Source organism: Callithrix jacchus, chromosome 1 (genome assembly GCF_049354715.1).
Source record: "Callithrix jacchus isolate 240 chromosome 1, calJac240_pri, whole genome shotgun sequence".
Lineage (NCBI taxonomy): Eukaryota > Metazoa > Chordata > Mammalia > Primates > Cebidae > Callithrix > Callithrix jacchus.
In genome coordinates, this window is record NC_133502.1 from 208,914,611 (window position 1) to 208,927,471 (window position 12,861).

The 12,861-nt window shown below is 52.0% G+C and overlaps 1 protein-coding gene across 5 annotated transcripts in view; it reads left to right on the forward strand.

Annotated features, from left to right (window-relative positions):
• The window catches only part of MICALL1 (MICAL like 1), a 35,282-nt gene that overhangs the window by 4,497 nt on the left and 17,924 nt on the right, over positions 1 to 12,861 (forward strand). For all 5 annotated transcript variants that reach the window (XR_004733551.3, XM_035272388.3, XM_078340338.1 and 2 more), the window contains exons 2-5: positions 1,582 to 1,630; positions 2,332 to 2,473; positions 9,694 to 9,782; positions 10,967 to 11,109. Coding sequence is in view for 4 of the 5 variants with exons in the window: in XM_035272367.3 (XP_035128258.1) it covers positions 1,582 to 1,630; positions 2,332 to 2,473; positions 9,694 to 9,782; positions 10,967 to 11,109 (423 nt within the window). In the remaining variant the exon portion in view is untranslated. The remainder of the gene's footprint in view (positions 1 to 1,581; positions 1,631 to 2,331; positions 2,474 to 9,693; positions 9,783 to 10,966; positions 11,110 to 12,861) is intronic.

The following is a 12,861-nucleotide window of genomic DNA, read 5'->3' on the forward strand; positions in this document are numbered from 1 at the left end:
TGGGGGCTGAGTACCATTGTGTGTGTGTGTGTGGTGTGTGGTGTGTGGTGTGTGTGGCGTTCCCTCGCTCTGTTGCGGTGGCACGGACTGGACTGGACCGGGAGACTGAGGTTTCGAGTGGTGAAACAGCTTGCTAAGGTTGGTGGAGCTCTGAGACGGTGGCAGAAAAGGGGAGCTAGGGAGGCAGCCCCAGGGGAGAAGGCAGTGGCCTGCTCAGAGTGGCGGAAAGGGAGCTGGTGCTCAGACATACTCACCTTCCCTCTCCCTGCTCCACCTAGCCCTGGGGTACCAGATTCCTTGGGGGGGGGTCTTCAAGCGACTTTTTCCTGCCCAGGGTTCACAGTCCCTGGCCCCTGCCTGGAAAAGTGTTGGGGGCAGGAGGAGGGGGCTGTGCTTGCCCAGCTCCCTCTTCTCTTCAAGGTCTGCCCTTTACCATGCTGGGACTCCACCCGCGCTCCATCAGCCTGGGAGGTGGTACTAGTGCTTTCCCTGATGTGCAGATGGGACAATGAATGCTGGAAGGACAGCTGATCCCCCCAGCTCCAGGGTCACATGGGAATTCAGCCCTCAGAGGCGGTGTGACCTGCCCATGCCTCTGCCCGCCTGTCTCTGGCAGTCAGGACTGCTGTTTTCAACCATAGAAGGGCAAGGCTGTACACGGGTGCACCCAGAAGGCCTCTGCTGGTTTCAGCGGCCTGGAGTGGGGAGAGGGGGAGGGGGATAAATAAAGCCTGCAGGCCAGCCAGTTGTCCCGTGCTGGGGCCCCCACACAGGCTCTGTTGCCGCTCACCTGTCCCAGTTTTGGGGACAGGTGAGGATTGAGAGAATCCCTCAATGCTTCCCCAATGGAAGCTGCCCCAGGAGTGGCCCAGTGGGGCCAAGCAGCTGTTATGTGCCAGCAGCTCCCGAGCATTTCCTCGCTGCTTCAAACTTGCTCTCCTGTTTGTGGCTGCATTAAGAAAAATGTTTATCTGCAGGCTGGACGGGGTTGGGATTCAGCAAGTTGGTGTGGCTTCTCCGAGTCTGTGACACACCTGTAGGGGCCTGTGAGCAGTGGGAGCATCAGACATGTGCATTCCCAGGGCTGCTGGTTGCTTTTCTCCAGGCCTCAGTGTCCTTATCTGTAAAATGAGGTAAATTCCTGCCAAACAGAGTTGCTATGAAAAGAAAGTAAGTGAGACAGAGGAGCCCAGCACCGCGCCCTGGGTGAGGTCACATGCTGGTGTTAGTTGTGTCTTTGCCTGGGACTCCAGAGGTGGCTTCCTGGAGAGAGGGAAGCGATCTTAAGCTTGAAACCTTGGGCTTGAGCCCCGCCCCTTCCCAGTGACTTCCCAGCCTCCGCTTGGATGCCTCCAGGGCCCGTGAGCTCATGCTCTGCCCTGCCCTGGCAACTCCAGCTCTAGCAGCAAGTGTTTGCTGCCTCAGTTTCCCTCAGTAATCCACAGACTGCCCCCAGCAACCCTGCTGAGGCTGATGCTGGCTGGGACGAGGCTTCTGTGTTCAGCTCCTTTCTAACTGATCCCGCTCCATTCCCCAGTCACCTCCCCTCTTGACCAATCCTTCTCCCTTTGCCTCTTGCAGAGATTTTGATTCGCTTTCCAAGGACAATGTTTTCGAGAATAACCGTTTGGTAAGTTCCTGGATAGATGGGAGCCCGAGAGGGTTGTGTGTCTGTGGGGTGTGTGTGTGTGATGTGTGGCATGTGGCGTGTGTGGTGTGCATGTGGTATATGTGCGTGTGATGTGTGTGTGTGGTGTGTGTAGTATGCGGTGTGTGTGGTGTGTGTATGATGTGTGTGTGGTTTGTGTAGTGTGCGTGGTGCATGTGTGGTGTATGTGGTATGTGTAGTGTGTGTGTGGTGTGTGTAGTGTGTGATGTGTGTGGTGTGGTGTTGGTGTTTGTGGTGTGTGTATGATGTGTATGTGGTGTGTGTGTGGTGTGCGTGATGTGTGTGTATGGTGTTTGTGTGTGTGGTGTTTGTGGTGTGTGTGGTGTTGGTGCGTGTGGTGTGTGTGGTGTGTGTATGTGTGTGTGTGTTTGGTGGGGAGGGCAGGGGTCTTTCAGGGTGGCTGCCCTATACACCAGCCCTGGCTACACCTTTCCCTACCCTCAGCTTCCCGCCAGCCCCTCATGCATGGAACACCAGGCTTCCCCTTTCTGCCGGCAGTTATGTGGTGCTTGGGTGGGATTAATGCTGAGGGGAGCCCACAGCCACCCCATCCCACTTTGGGGAGCTGCGCCTAGGCTGAGGGGTCGCCCCTAACACTGCCTTCTCCTCGGCCTCCTCTTCCTGCTGTGACTGGTCCCACCCTTGCACCTGTTCTACCCCAGGCCTTTGAAGTGGCTGAGAAGGAGCTGGGGATCCCTGCTCTCCTGGACCCCAATGACATGGTCTCCATGAGCATCCCTGACTGCCTCAGCATCATGACCTATGTGTCCCAGTATTACCACCACTTCTCCAGTCCTGGCCAAGGTGAGAGGGGGACTGAGCGGTTCATTCGGGCTGGCCTGGGGGTGGCCCTGGGGATGTCTGATGTTTGCTACTGGTTTTCGGAGTTGCAAACAGGCAGCTGAGGAGTGAGTGTATCACTCATTTACTTATTCATTCACCCATTGAAACATTTTCTTTTTGAGACAGAGTTTTGCTTTTTTTTTTTTTAAACTCCACGTCCTGGGTTCAAGCGATTCTGGGTCAGGCTCCTGAGTAACTGGGATTACAGACATGTGCCACCACGCCCAGCTAATTTTGTATTCTTTTAGTAGAGATGGGATTTCTCCATGTTGTTCGGGTTGGTCTTGAACTCCCAACCTCCGGTGATATGCCCGCCTCAGCCTCCTGAAGTGCTAGGATTACAGGCGTGAGCCACTGTGCCCAGACTTTTTTATGAGATGGAGTTTTGCTCTTGTTGTCCAGTCTGGAGTGCAATGGCATGATCTCCGCTCACTGCAACTTCCTTCTCCTGGGTTCAAGTGATTCTCCTGCCTCAACCTCCCCAAGTAGCTGGGATTAGGGGCACTAACCACCACGCCCAGCTAATTTTTGTATTTTCAGTAGAGATGGGGTTTTACTCATGTTAGCCAGGCTGTTCTTGAACTCCTGACCTCAGGTGATCCACCTGCCTTGGCCTCACAAAGTGCTGGGATTACAGGCACGTGAGTCACTGTGCCTGGCCTGAAATATTTCTTGAGTAAAAGAGCTCTGTGCTGGGCTGTGGGGATGCAGCTGTGAATGTAATCGCAGCTTAAGTCCTATAGTGGAGACAGACACCAAACACATCCACCAGAAAATGAGCATAATCATGTCAGAGGAGACAGCAGGTTGAGTTCATCTGCCGCACAGAGTTCACCTCCCTGGCACCCACCCTCACTTCCTGTTTGGAGACACTTCCTTGGGTTTTACTTTGGCAGAAAAGTAAGGCCCTGCCTGGTGAGGCTGCTGTCCTGTCTTTCACAGGCAACTGAGAGCTGAGAGGCTGGGGAACTGGGGATCTGGGGAACAGGAGTTGTGGGGGGCTACAAGGTGACCTTGGTTCTGAGTGGGCATTTCTATGCAAGAACCTCCCTTGGGGGCAGCTGAGCCTCTCCTTCTGCAGAGAGGAAATAGGCCCAGAGAGGACAAGCAAGGAGTTCAAGATCACACAGCAGAAAAACTGAAGAGCTGGGTTGAGAATCCAGGTATCCCGAATCCTATACTGGGTTCCTGCTGCCCCTGGGTCTCAGTAGAACCTGTTTCAGTCCCTCCCTCTTGCCTTTGCTCTCGGGCTAGACAGTCCTCGCCCAACTCCTTATTTTTTTTGAGACAGAGTTTCACTCTTGTTGCCTCAGCTCACTGTAACCCCTGCCTCCTAGATTCAAGCGATTCTCCTGCCTCAGCCTCCCAAGTAGCTGAGATTACAGGCATGCACCACCATGCTCAGCTAATTTTGTATTTTTTTTTATAGAGACGGGGTTTCTCTATGTTGGTCAGGCTGGTCTCGAACTCCCAACCTCAGGTGATCTGCCCGCCTTGGCTTCCCAAAGCGCTGGGATTACAGGCTGGAGTGCAATGGCATGATCTCAGCTCACCGAAACCTCCACCTCCTGGGTTCAAGCGATTACCCTGCCTCAGCCTCCCAAGTAGCTGGGACTATAGGTTTGCGCCATCATGCCCAGCTGATTTTTTTTTTTCTTTTGTATTTTAGTAGAGACGTGTTTCACCATGTTGGCCAAGATGGTCTTGAACATCTGACCTTGTGATTCGCCTTCCCCGGTCTCCCAAAGTGCTGGGATTTATAGACATGAGCCCAGCCTCTTTTTTTTTTTTTTTTTTGAGATGGAGTTTCCCTCCTCCTCTTGCCCAGGCTGGAGTGCAATGACGTGGTAGCTTACTCTGCAACCTCCACCTCCTGGGTTCAAGCAATTCTCCTGTCTCACCCTCCCAAGTACCGGGGTTACAGGCACCTGCCACCACGTCCAGCTAATTTTTGTATTTTTAGTAGAGACAGGGTTTCACCATGTTGGCCAGGCTGGTCTCAAACTCCTGACCTCAGATGGTCCACCCGAGTTGGCCTCCCAAAGTGCTTGGATTATAGGTATGAGCCACCACACCCAGCCATTTTTTCTTTCAATATATATATATATGTGTGTGTGTGTGTATATATACACAAACGTATATATGTATGTGTATATATACACGAACGTATATATATATATATATACACACACACACATACACACATATATACACATGCATATAGACACACACACACATATATATATATATATTTTTTTTTTTTTGAGATGGAGTTTCACTGTTGTTACCCAGACTGGAATGCAATGGCACCATCTTGGCTCACTGCAACCTCCGCCTTCTGGGTTCAAGCAATTCTCCTGCCTCAGCCTCCCGAGTAGCTGGGACTACAGGCGCGCACCACCATGCCCAGCTAATTTTTGTATTTTTAGTAGAGACGGGGTTTCACCTTGTTGACCAGGATGGTCTCGATCCCTTGACCTTGTGATCCACCTGCCTTGGCCTCCCAAAGTGCTGGGATTATAGGCGTGATCCACAGCGCCCAGCCTCATATACACATATATTATGTATATACACATACACACACACATAAATATATATTTTTTTGAGACAGGGTTTTACTCTGTTGCCCAGGCTGGAGTGCAGTGGCATGATCACAACTCAGTGCGTCCTCAACCTTCCTGGGTTCAGATGATCCTCCCACCTCAGCCTACCGAGAAGCTGGGACTACTGGTACACGCCACCATGCCCAGCTAATTTTTATATTTTTTTGTAGAGATGGGGTTTCACCATGTTGCCTAGCCTGGTCTTGAATTCCAGAGCTCAAGGGATTCACCCTTCTCGGCCTTCCAAAGTGTTGGGATTACAGGCGTGAGCCACCATCCTCAGCCATAAATAAATAACTTTAGAAAAAAAGAGAAGCGGGCTGGGTGATGTGGTCCTAGCTACTTGAGAGGCTGGGGTGGGAGGTTTGCTTGAGGCCAGGAGTTCGAGGCTGCAGTGAGCTGTGATCACATCAGTGCAGTTCAGCCTGGGCAACAGAGTGAAAACCCCATCTCTAAATACAAAAAGTAAACAAGAAAATTGAGAATATGGGAAAAGCAGAAAAATTAAAATAATATAGTATACCCCTGATGTAACACTAGGAATTAATATAATTGGACAAATAACATGATGTATATTTCAATGGAAAACAAAATGAAGGTATTTCCAGACTCCGGAGGCTTTGGTGAGAGGCAGTCTAAGGTTGGAGTTGGGAGCATGCACTCAAAATTTTCACTCTGCCATTTCCTTTTTGGGTGGCGATGGATCAGTTATTTAACAACTCTGCCTCAGTTTCCCTTTTGCAGTGAAGATAGGAATAACACCCGTCTCACAGGGTTGACTTGAGTAAAGGAGGACAGAGTCTGGCTCTGTCGCTCAGGCTGGAGTGCGGTGGCACAATCTCGGCTCACTGTAGCCTCTGCCTCCTGGATTCAAGTGATTCTCATGCCTCAGTCTCCCAAGTGCTGGGATTACAGGTGTGCACCGCTACGCCTGGCTTAATTTTTGTATTTGTAGTAGAGACAGGGTTTCACGCTGTTGGACAGGGTGGTCTGGGATTTCTGACCCTAAGTGATCCACCCACCTTGGCCTCCCAAAGTGCTGGGATTACAGGTATGAGTCACCACGCCCAGCCAAGATTAGCATTCTTTTTTTTTTTGAGATGGAGTTTCGCTCGTTACCCAGGCTGGAGTGCAATGGCGCAATCTCGGCTCACCGCAACCTCTGCCTCCTGAGTTCAAGCAATTCTCCTGCCTCAGCCTCCCGAGTAGCTGGGATTACAGGCACACGCCACCATGCCCAGCTAATTTTTGTATTTTTAGTAGAGACGGGGTTTCACCTTGTTGACCAGGATGGTCTCGATCTCTTGACCTCGTGATCCACCTGCCTCGGCCTCCCAAAGTGCTGGGATTAGCCCGGCCAAGATTAGCATTCTTTTACTTCTTATTTTATTGATCAGAGTTTAGCTGGCTTCCTTACAATCACAATTCAGCTTTAGCCTGCAGAGTCTTCTTTGTGGCCAAACCTGAATCGCTCTACTGAACTCTTCTCCGGGACTCTGTGGGATGGGTGGAGTGTGGGTGGCCCTTGGTGGTAGCCAGCTCATTTGCTGGCCCTCTCTGGGCAGCCTGGTGGGCAGGGGCAGCCCTGGTGGGCCCAGCTTACCGTGCTGAGCGTGTGCACAAGCACTGCCTTGCCCCATAGGGATTCTCATTGATAAAGGTGCTGTTTGTGGCGGGTAGTCCCTTCTCTGTTACATTGCCTATATTTTCAACCTCGCTATGTATTTTCATACCTACTCTAATAAATCTGCCTTTTCTAATTAAAAAAAGGTACAGTTTGTGCCTTGCATACAACTTGGCCCCTAATTGCAAACTATTTTTATCCCATCTGCTGCTTGAGCAAAGAAAACGGTGATGTGTTCCAACTCTGGAGGCAGAGCCGGCTGTTGGACTCCACAGATGGTCCTGTACTGTACTTTCTGGGCAACTGGAGGCCTTTCAAGAGTGACTTTGACTAGCTTTGAGTTTTTACCAGACTGGGTCACTTTGGAGCCTGCCCCTGGCTGAGACATCATGGTGCTGTGCTGGGTGTTCAGCTGTGTCACCACGCTCAGGGGATGCCCGTGACCCCGGGCACTGTAGAGGGACCCTGCCCTGGAGGAGCTGCAGCCTGGTCAGGGAGCCAGGGTGTGAGTGGAAGAAGCGCAGCAGCTGTGGGAAATCATAAAGGCGTGGGGGGAGTAAGGTCAGAATGAAGTCCAGCTTCTTCATGTGGCTTCTGAGGGCCTCTCCCCAGTCAGCTGGAGCCAGTCTCGCCACCAGCCATACTGTTGTTGTATTTCTCTCCTTCCTTCCTTCCTTCCTTCCTTCCTTCCTTCCTTCCTTCCTTCCTTCCTTCCTTCCTTCCTTCCTTCCCTCCCTCCCTCCCTCCCTCCCTCCCTCCCTCCCTCCCTCCCTCCCTCCCTCCCTCCCTCCCTCCTTCCTTCCTTCCTTCCTTCCTTCCTTCCTTCCTCTTTCTTTTTTTGAGACAGGGTCTCGCTTGGTCTCCCAGGCTGGAGTGCAGTGGCATGATCTCGGCTCAGTGTAACCTCCGCCTCCCAGGTTCAAGCGACTCTCCTGCCTCAGCCTCCTGAGTAGCTGTGATTATAGTTGCACACCACCACGCCCGGCTAATTTTTGTCTTTTTGGTAGAGATGGGGTTTTACCATGTTGGCCGGGGTGGTCTCAAACTCCTGACCTCAAGTGATCCACCTACCATAGCTTCCCAAAGTGCTGGAATCATAGGTGTGAGCCACCGCGCCTGGCCAGTGTTGTTGAATTTCTTGTGCTTCTTTGAATACATCTTATTCCTTCACTGCTAAGCCTTTCTTTTTGCTGATCTTCCTGCCCCCAAACACTGTATTCTGTTCTACTGCTTCCTACCCACTGGTAGATTTTTTCCTGCTCATTCTCTAATTTTGACATTTTGCCTCCTCCAAGCAGTCTGCCCTGATATGCCAGGTGCTGTTATAACCCTCTGCCTCTTGGTGAACGTGGTCAGATTGTCTTCATTACTCATCTTTCTTACTCTGCAGACCATCTATCTCTCTTTTTTTTTTTTTTTCTGAGATAGGGTCTCACTGTACTGCCCAGGTTGGAGTGCAGTGGTACAATCACAGCCCCCTGCAACCTCCGCTTCCCTTGTTCAAGCAATCCTCCCCTCTCAGCCTCCTGAGCAGGTGGGACCACAGGCCTGTGCTACCACACCCAGCTAATTTTTTTGTGTTTTTTGTAGAGACAGAGTGTGGCCGTGTTGACTAGGCTGGTCTGTAACTCCTGACCTCAGGGCATCTGCCTGCCTCGGCCTCCCAAGGTGCTGAGATTACAGGTGTGGCCACTGCGCCCAGCCTAAGGAGCTGAGTCTTAGAGGAACCCGGACTGGGTGGGTTTGTCATGGTGAAGGGCATGCAGGTCGGGTTCTGGCCCTGCATACCCACTTGAGAATAGGAAGGGCGGTTCCTTGTCCAGCCCCTTTCCTGAGCCGTCAGGCCAGCACCATGTGGTTCCTTTCTTTTCCTTTCCTTCAACCCCTCTACCCTGGTGGCAGGGAAGCTGCTGGTGCAGCCACATGTGGATGCTGTGTTCTGTCATCATACTGTTGCACCATTGTTCAGCTTGATTCTGGGCAGTAGGAGTCACTGTCCACATTTGATGGAGGTTCAGTGAAGCTCAGTGGCTTGCTCTCAGCACTTAGCTTAAAACTGGAAGTGCGGTGGCTCACACCTATAATCCCATCATTTTAGGAGGCTGAGGTGGGTATATCACCTGAGGTCAGGGGTTCGAGACCAGCCTGACCAACATGGAGAAACCCTGTCTCTACTGAAAATACAAAATGAGGCCGGGCGCAGTGGCTCACGCCTATAATCTCAGCACTTTGGGAGGCCGAGGCGGGTGGATCACGAGGTCAAGAGATTGAGACCATCTTGGTCAACAAGGTGAAACCCCGTCTCTACTAAAAATACAAAAAATTGCCGGGCGCAGTGGCTCATGCCTATAATCCCAGCATTTTGGGAGGCCGAGGTGGGTGGATCACGAGGTCAAGAGATCAAGACCATCCTGGTCAACAAGGTGAAACCCCGTCTCTACTAAAAATACAAAAATTAGCTGGCCATGGTGGTGCGCGCCTGTAGCCCCAGCTACTCAGGTAGCTGAGGCAGGAGAATTGCTTGAACCCAGAAGGCGGAGGTTGCGGTGAGCTGAGATCATGCCATTGCACTCCAGCCTGGGTAACAAGAGCGAAACTCCATCTCAAAAAAAATAAATGAGTCAGCCGTGGTAGCACATGCCTGTAATCCCAGATACTCGGGAGGCTGAGGCAGGAGAATCACTTGAACCCAGGAGGCAGAGGTTGTGGTGAGCCAAGATCGTGCCATTGCACGCCAGCCTGGGCAGCAAGAGTGACACTCGGTCTCAAAAAAAAAAAAAACAAAACTGGAGGTGTCCTCAGGCCCATGTGAAGTGGGAGCCAGCTCCTGTCCACTGCATTAGGTGGTCTGCCTTATGGTGATGGTTGCACATCTCAAGTCTTCAGCCAGACTGGGGCCTCCTGGGACTCCAGGATCTCCACCTGCTTCAGGCCCCTTCCCCATCTCTTGGCAGCCGGTGTCTCACCACCCAGAAAGGGCCTGGCACCCTGTTCTCCACCGTCTGTAGCACCCACTCCAGCAGAACCAGAAGATGTGGCTGAGGTAGGCAGATGCCTGGGGTGGTGGGAGGCCTGGGGGTGAGGGGACGAGTTATGTGGACAACTGTCATTGCAGTGATGGTTATGTGGGGAAGTTACCCCTGACGGTGTTCAGAGGGTGTTTGTTTATTCTCTGTCCTTGTCCCATTGGCTTTGGAAATGGGGTCTCCCTGGCCGGGGCAGTGAGGCATGGGTCAGGGGGCCAGCCCCGTTCTATAGGCAGGGAGCCCTACCTCCTTCTCCAGGGCCTGGGTGGGATCAGGAGATGCCAGCTCTGGCAAGGAGAGAGAGGGCGGTCTAGAATGCTGACTTCACCATCATGGGACTCTCAGGAGTGACACATGTAGTAAAGCAGAGATTCCCCTTGATTCCTCTGGAGACAGCTTTAAACGTCCTGGCTTGATTTCCTTTCATCCTCTATGACCCAGGGAGATCAGCATTATGGGCCCTGATGTGCAGATGAGGAAACTGAGGCTCAGTGAGGTTTAGGCATTTGTCCAAGGTTGCTCAGCGGGAAAGTGGGGGCCACACTGCCAGTCTCCTCTTTGAAGGGCTTAGAGGAAGTGACATCAGCCCTTCACATCTGGACAGCACTTTATAGTGTGGAAAGGACCTTCCCCTCCAGCTCCCATCTGCTCCTTGCTTGAGGGAGCTAGCCCCAGAGGGGTGCCCCATGAGGGTACATGGGGCTAAGGCTGGTGGGAGTTGTACAGTTTCATTGTGTGCGTGAGACCCAGACTCAAGCAGCTTGCTCAGGTTCACTGTGCTTGGACAAAGAGAACCTGGGATTTAAATCCTAGCAGTTCTAAGAGAGAACAGAGAAGGCAGCTCTGGGCGTAGGAGGATGGTAACCCATCAGCGGGGCTACCCAAAGGGGAGGAGAAAGGGGCAGGAGCAGCCAAGGGGAAGGGTCTGCACAGCCAGGAGCTGCCTTTGGGGGAGGGAAGCCTCAGAAACTGGAAGTCAGGAATTTTGTATTTCCACGTTGGCTCAGTGACCTTGAACAAGGCTTTCCCCGTTTCTGGGCTTTTGCTTCCTCATCTGGGAGACAGTGGCAGCCTCCTGCCCTCTGCTCTTTCCGGGGCCTGATGAGGTCAATTTCCACCATGAAGCCCGGTGCACACTTGAGTGAACAGGATGGCTGGTGACCATGTCCTGCTCCCAACCTCCCCGCATCATTCCCTGCAGGGCGAGAAGCTCTCCTCGGGCAGCCTGTCGGAGCAGGGCACCGGTCAGACCCCCAGCAGCATGTGCGCTGCCTGCCATCAGCATGTGCACCTGGTGCAGCGCCACCTGGCTGAGGGCAGGCTGTACCACCGCCACTGCTTCCGGTGAGTGGCTGGGGCCTCCCTTTACCCCAGAACCAGGGAGGGGACTACCATGGGTCAGCACACAATGCGCCAGGCACCTTGCCCAACCCTTCGCGCCAGAGCACCTGGCTTATCCCCATTTTACTGATGAGCAAACCAAGGCTTAGTGAAGGAAAAAGGATTCGCTCAGCCACATGATTCGAGACGGAAACAGGGTTAGAGCACTAGTTCTCCTCCCAGCGCCCATGCTCTTTGAGGATAACTACTGGATGATGATGGAGGAGCACCTTAAAAGCCACTGAAAATTAGCTAGGCGTGGTGGTGTGTGCCTCTAATCCCAGCTGTTTGGGAGGCTGAGGCAGGAGAATCACTCAAACCTGGGAGGTGGAGGTTGCAGTGAGCCGAGATCACGCCATTGCACTCCATCCTGGGCAATAGGGTGAGACTCCGACTCAAAAAAAAAAAAAAGGCCAGGTGCAGTGGCTCATGCCTATAATCCTAGCACTTTGGGAGGCCAAGGTGGGCAGATCACAAAGACAGGAGTTTGATACCAGCCTGACCAACATGGTGAAACCCGTCACTACTAAAAATAGAAAAATTAGCCAGGTGTGGTGGCGCATGTCTATAATCCCAACTATTCAGGAGACTGAGGCAGGAGAATTGAGCCTGGGAGGTGGAGGTTGCAGTGAGTTGAGATCACGCTGCTACACTAAAACCTGGTGACAGAGACTTCATCTGGAGAAAACAAATCTTTTTTTTTAAGATGGGTCTCACTATGTTGCCTAGGCTTGTCTCAACCTCCTGGGCTCAGTGATCTTTCTATGTCAGCCTCCCAAGTAATTGGGACTACAGGAACGTGCCACCCTGCCCTGCTTAAAGCAAGTTGTGAAAAAATTACATTCACAACTTGCTTTAAGTGTATGGCTTCCAAGGGAAGCCAGATTTTAAGAGAGTGGCATAAGTGGCAAGGAAAGTACAAAGACTTAGACAATTCATGGAAATATTTTATATATTTTGAAAAAGAAGCCAAAGGAGGAAATTAAACAGTCAAGGGAAGCCAGCCCCTGAGTGGCTGCGTGTACCTGATCTGGTTGATGGTGTCCCTGAACTGGGGGCAGCTGGCTCTGGAACCCCTGGTCCTGATTGCAGAATTGGGGTGTCATGGGGAAAAATCTTGAGAAGGGAACAGACTATACCAACACAGTCACATCTGGCCACCAGGGCAGTGTTTTAGAAACTTTTTACAGGCCGGGGCTGGATGTGTTGGCTCATGCCTATAATCCCAGCACTTTGGGAGGCCGAGTTGGGAAGATCGCTTGAGGCCTGGAGTTTAAGACTAGCCTGGGCAACATAGTGAGACTTCATCTCTACAAAAAATTTAAAAAATAAAATTAGCCAGGTATAGTGGCATGCCCCTGTACTCCTAGGCACTTGGGAGGCAGGAGGATCACTTGAACCCAGGAATTTGAGGCTACAGTGAGTTATGATCATAGTACTGCACTCCAACCTGGGTGACAGACCCTGCCTCAAAAATAAAAAAAGAAATCTTTTTTGTTTTTTGAGATAGAGTCTTGCTTAGTCGCCCAGGCTGGAGTGCAGTGGCATGATCTCGGCTCACCGCAACCTCCACCTCCAGGGTTCAAGCGATTCTCCTGCCTCAGCCTCCCGAGTAGCTGGGATTACAGGTGTGCGCCACCACACCCAGCTAATTTTTTTGTGCGTGTTTTTGGTAGAGACAGGGTTTCACCATGTTGGCCAGGCTGGTCTTGAGCG